The following is a 6,000-nucleotide window of genomic DNA, read 5'->3' on the forward strand; positions in this document are numbered from 1 at the left end:
TTACAGCTCCATGAGGAAGTCCAGACCGTGTCTCAGATGTTGACAGAGTAGCTGTAGGAGCTCATAAATGCCACTGGAGCCCAAAGATTCAATTACAGCCCTTGCACTGCATGAAGGGCTGTATGGAGGAGCACAAGCAGAGGAAGAAAAATGGTTGCTTAAGTAGCAATCGAGGTAAAATTGCTCATGAACTGGATACAGTAGCATGGAAAAAGGAGTGTGGAGGAGAAAGGAAAAGCAGGACACAGGCAAAATCAGGGACAGAGAAACCGCATGTGTCTGTGTCTCAGGCTCCCATCTATGGTTTTTTTATGAGCTGCTCTAAAGGAGCGAGCAGTGGAACTAATGCAACCAAATCAAGCCCATGTGTGTGCAGAACGTGGTGCTCAGGACAGCCAGGCAGAGCCAAGGCAGACTGCACCCAGTGCCTGTCCCCAGAGCCCTTCTTAGAGCTTCTTGCAGAAGGAGCTGGGTGATTACTGTCCTCAGTTAAATTGCACACGGAGGTGATGCCTTAGGATTTTAGCTTTTATATTTTTCATATATTTGTAATTCTGCAATGCTTTAGCGTGTAACTCTAAAACTCCACATAGAGTGTTAGCTACTGTTTTCCCAGCTTGGTCAGTCAAAACAATCCCTCTGCAGGCCTGAAATTCAAGGACACCTTACTGTCTCAGGTCCTGAGAAATGTAAACAACAGTAGGTTGGGGGGGAACACCTTGGAGTAAATGACGTAATTACCTGAAATTGTAATTGGAGGATTAACCCTGATATGCAAATGGACCAAACTTATAAAAGTATGAAAACCTGTGACCCGGGCATCCATTTTGGGTGTAGTCCCTGAGGGCTCTGACTGCCCAAAGTGTACCCAAAGGCCCTTCAATAAATATACCTGCTTTTATTATCTTAATTTTGTCTAGCCTCTGTTTTTAGGCATCAGAGGCAGAAGAGTTATCATGTAGTGATTCTGCTTTTCCTGGGGTTTTTAAAGCCACTTCTTTACTGTTCAGTTAGGACTGGATGGGCAGCAGCAGCAGCTTTGCTACTGCACAAAGCAGGCTGCAGTTTTGAGTCCTGACCCTTGAATTCAGAGTAGCCATTGCCTTCACTGGAGCTAGGATTTCACTCAGCCAAGCTGCTGCAGGGGCCATTGGCACATTCTCTTTGCCTGCTCTGGTATCTTCTCTTTTACTTTCGGAATTGTGCTGTCTCGCTTTTATCAAAATACCATTGTTTAAAGCCTGTGGCTTTGGTCTCACTTGACCTTCCAACTACTGCTGCATTTCATAGAATTGTTTGGTTGGAAGAAACCTCAAAGACCATCTAAAGGCCATCAGTTCCAACCCCCGTGTCATGGGCCCACTGGCACATTCAGTTTAGTGTCCTGCTTGTTCTCTGTGTTACAGCTGAGTTTGCAGGAGGATGGTCCACCTCTCTCTTTTTTTTGGACTTACCTGCTGCACTTCCCTCATCTTTCTTTGTCCTATGTTCAGCCTGATTTTTCACCAAGTCATCCACACCAACCACTCTTGCATCAGTCTAATGTTTTATTAGCCAATTCTCAGACTATCTTGACATCTTCTTCCACTTTGGCTTGTCAGTCACCTTTGAGATTCATTTGGGAGTGAAGTGAAGAGCATAAAAGCATTTCATCTCTGTAGCAGTTCCATGAGCACCCCCAGGCACTGAACTACATGCTGCCTAGAACAGCACAAGGCAGTGTTTGGACTCTGACCACAGACTCAGAGAATAATTTAGGTTGGAAGAGGCCACTGGGGGGTCACCAGGTCCAACTTCCTGCTCAGAATATGGCTAACTTCAAATTTAGAGCCAGCTGTGAAATTACAGCAGTGTCTTCCCTGGTGAATTTTGAACATCTCCAAATAGTTTGCAGTTCACCTTTTACAAACTTTGCTTTAGGAGATCAGCTGGAAAGGGCACTTCTAAAAGCACTGTGCAGGGAAGTTAAGCCTTTTAGCTACAGAGATCTTCTGGGGCAAAATGTCAGAGTCTCAGCTGGTGGAAGGTGTTACGGATCCATCACTGAGTTCAAGGGAATAAAACTCATCTGAGGAAATGACTCCATCCTTGAGCTCCAGACACCCAGCAGACGCTGCAGAGTAGATCTGGCCTTGACACTTCTGCTCAGTTCACCTTTACCCATTTAGTGTACCTATAAACCAAGATGATTCAGCCCAGGGGAATGGCAGTAACAACATTTATCGTAATTACACTTCTAAGTAGTCCCATGAGCCAAAAAAAAAAAAAAAAAGGTGGTAAATAAACAAGATTACCTAGTTTGAAAGGCACTGTGGATCCTTTGGAATCTTGTTATATCACCTCAGAAATGTGGCTATGCAGGACTCATCCTGTTGGTGCACTGACTCCAGCTCTGCCTGTGGAGCACAGGTATATATTTTGGTGGTCTGGGCAGGAAGCCAGCACTCTTCCCTTAGATAAGCAAATGAAGTCTGTGAATAAATAGTATGCATTTTTGCCATGCTGCCAAGCCTCCCATTTCAGCTGGGCCACAGCACAGGGCATATAAAGTTTTGTAATCATCTTTATGCCTGGTTTGAAGGCAGTGGATGTGACAGTAATATGCACTTACCTGCAACTGGGTGTGCAGCGCCCTGGTGTCAGCCCCGTGGGAATTAGACTTAATTCTGTGGGCTGCTCCCTTCCCTTCCAGACAACTCCAGGACACAACTGCAGCAAACCCGCATTCTGCATGTGGGCAAATGCCTTGGCAGCAAATCCACTGTTTAAATTGCTGATTGCCCTGGGGGGAGGAGACAAAGGAGGGCATGGAAGTAAAAGCAGCCACTGGAAACTCAAACCGTGTCTGGTGTGTGCACGGAGGGGCCGTGTGTGTTCTGTTCTTTGAAGGGTGGTTCTCCTCCATCATCTCCTTTCTCCTTGCAGAAAACCCCGAGCGGGCTGCCCTGTACTTTGTGTCCGGAGTGTGCATTGGACTCGTGCTGACCCTGCTGGCCCTGGTGCTGAGGGTGTCCTGCCGGACGGACTGCAAGCGCTCCTCCTCCAAAAAACCTCCTCGGGAGCGGGAGAGTGACAGCGACAGCAGCGACAGCGATGACGACTCGGACACCACGTCGGACCTGTCTGCCCGCAGGCACCGCAGGTTCGAGAGGACTTTGAACATGAACGTGTTCACCTCGGCGGAGGAGCTGGAGCGAGCGCAGCGGCTGGAGGAGCGGGAGCGCATCATCCGCGAGATCTGGATGAACGGCCAGCCCGACATTCCCGGGACCAGGAGCCTCAACCGCTACTACTGAGCCCTGGGGACTCCAGCACTCCTGCCCTTCTCCCCGGGGCTGCCCCACACCTCAGAGAGGAGAGGGAGGGAAGGAATACAGTGTGGGTGTCTCCCCTTTTCCTGTCAGGTGTGCCACCTGGAGCGGTGTGGATGGACAGCAATGAAGTTTTCCCCATCTCTCTCTCCCTGGCATATTGATATCACCCCTCTTCACGGACACCTTCTGGTTTCAAAGAAGTGATTGCTAACTTCATTTCTGAGTAGCAGGCAGGGAGGAGACAATGGCAGTCCTCCCATGTAGGATATGGCGTTGGACACGCCATGGTGTGAGTGCTCCTCTCTTCTCTGGGCAGAGGCTGTCCAGGATTTGGTCTCCATTCAGGAATTTTTGGTTTCCCTCTCCTGAAGACTGTGGCAGAATTGTGAACAAAAGGACAAATCTGGAAAGATGATTTGGGGAGGGAGGGGGAGGTGCATCCTGACCGACTGTCTTGTGACTTCAGAAGCCATGAGTTTAACCTAATTAAAAACCAACAGCAAATAGGATTTGTTAAGAACTGGGGGATGGGGGGGAGGGGGATTCTTCCATCGTGAAATCATCTCGGTGCTTGGATGTTTGCCATAGTGTATTCAGTTATTTATGGCTGTCTTTTCATCTTCCTTTTCAATGGGAACATTTAGGGTTTTTTTACTGACACCTCAGGGATAAAATCCTATTATTTTTTTTGAGTCTGTTCTCCCTGCTGGCCCCTGTCAAACACAACCCAACCCATCTCCAACAGTGAAATTACGGTTATATAAGAGATGTGTCAGTGACTGGTGAGAAGTTAACAACCTCAAAGAGGTTGAAAAAGGTTTTCTTTTTGTTTTGTTTTAAATATATATATATATATATTTGAAGATGCTGCACAGGAATGTGCCTTATTCTTTTTTTGTTGTTGTTGTTGTTAAACTACAGTTTTCCTATGGATAGCAATGCACAATGTTTTATATATTTTATTAAAAAAATGAAATTAAAAAAAGTCTTTGTTTACCAGAGGAAAACCAACACAGAAGAAGTCACATTTGACAACAAAATGGGTAATAAATGCTAAATAAACTCTGGTTTGCTTCAATACATTTGAATTTGCATCCTCACTTTTGGCATAGGTGTTGCTTGACGGAAATCTTTGGAAGAGTAGCACACCTCTGCAAGCAATCAAGGCTGATGTTTTCTGCATGCAGGGAACTGGCAGCACCTTTTTGGTTTTTTTGGTTGCAGCCCATCCATCAACTTCTGTGGTACACGTGGGCAGCAGAGCTGAGCAATGGGGTGGTACTGAAGGGGCCACTCCCAAGTGATCTCATGATTTTTGGGTCTGTCCCCGAGACACAAATCATGCCTGTGCCAGAAGCAAGTGTTAAATGAACTTAAAGAAAAAAAAAAAAGTATGGAAGAAAAGGTGCAATATTTTAGTAGCTTCTTCACTTGTTGTCCTCTGGAGTTTTCAACAGGATATCGCCACCCTGCTCCCTCCCAAGCACTACTTCACATCACCTCAGTCATAGAACTCAGTGTTTCTCACATCAAGACACTGCTGAAGCCTGCATGGCTTTGGGGTCTGCTCCTCTGTCATTTAGGCATGGAAATATTATTTCCAGAATCTTGAGGGTTTACAAAATGCCAGCAAGGAAAATACAGATCAAAAGCTCTGACTACCCAGAGCTTTTCCTGAGCCTTAAGGGAGAGATGGAGGTGGGTGGACCTGCCCACAGGATGACTGAGGATGTTATAAGGGATTGTGTGCTGTGCCAAACAGCTGCATGGTGGCACAGACCTGTGGCATTTGAGGTCTTCTTGGCACTCTTTGGTATCACTGGGGCTTTTCCCTGGATGAGGAAAGCTGCATTAGAAGTGCCCACAAATACTTCCTCTGGCTCTTGCAGGGTGAGAGCAAAGCTGAGTAACTGCAGCTGGTGGCACTGGCAATGTCAGAGGTCAGGCTGGCTGGTGAGAGGTGGCTTCACCTGGGAAGGCAATTTGAGCACAGCAGAGCGATTCCAGGTCTGGTCCTGGGAAGATTCTAATGGAAAGGCTCAGTATTGAACTGCGATGTAATTTTTGCTTCTAATATGTAGAAATAAAGCAGGAGGCAGGACCCAAGCCATGATGCATCGCCAGGTGCTTTAGCTGGAATGTTGAACACGCTCTGCTGAGGGTGTAGAGGAGCAAAATGACAGGGTGAGGTCAGTGGGGTCAGTTCTGTTGGCCATGTGTTTCTCCAACAATGATACAGTCCCTCAGCCTTGGTGATTAAAGGACAGCATATTTTCAGATTTAGAATGCTGTGTCCTGGGAGATAGCTTGCAAAACTCATTTTAAAAATGTTATAAATGAATGGATTTATGTGTATGATTTTCCCAAATGACTTTTTTTGACCAGAGGAAAGAACAACTGTGGTAAATCTGAGTATACCTGATATACAACTGTGGGATTATAATATCTGCTTCAAATGTAAATCACAACCAAACTTGAGTTGCAAATGGATGAACAGTCCTCCCTTAGCATTGCTAGTGCTTCTGTAAATCTTCCAGATGAAGTTTGAAATAAAAAGGAGCAGACAAGCCCATCCCAGCCTTGCCCTAGTTAAAAAGATGTAACACAAGTAGTCTCATTGTCTTCACAACACAAGCAATACCTTCATGTACCTTCTAGCTCCTATTTTGTCTCAGGGACTTGCATT

General features: G+C 46.1%; 1 protein-coding gene across 3 annotated transcripts in view; it reads left to right on the top strand.

Moving 5' to 3' along the window:
* EVA1A (eva-1 homolog A, regulator of programmed cell death) overlaps positions 1-4,396 on the top strand; it is a 208,396-nt gene extending 204,000 nt beyond the window's left edge. For all 3 annotated transcript variants that reach the window (XM_008641815.2, XM_017745068.1, XM_017745070.1), the window contains one exon: positions 2,926-4,396. In XM_008641815.2, coding sequence (XP_008640037.1) covers positions 2,926-3,296 — 371 coding nt within the window. In that variant the 3' untranslated portion in view covers positions 3,297-4,396. The remainder of the gene's footprint in view (positions 1-2,925) is intronic.
* The last annotated feature ends 1,604 nt before the right edge of the window (positions 4,397-6,000 follow it).

This window comes from Corvus brachyrhynchos, unplaced genomic scaffold, assembly GCF_000691975.1.
Source record: "Corvus brachyrhynchos isolate BGI_N302 unplaced genomic scaffold, ASM69197v1 scaffold116, whole genome shotgun sequence".
NCBI classification, from domain to species: Eukaryota; Metazoa; Chordata; class Aves; order Passeriformes; family Corvidae; genus Corvus; species Corvus brachyrhynchos.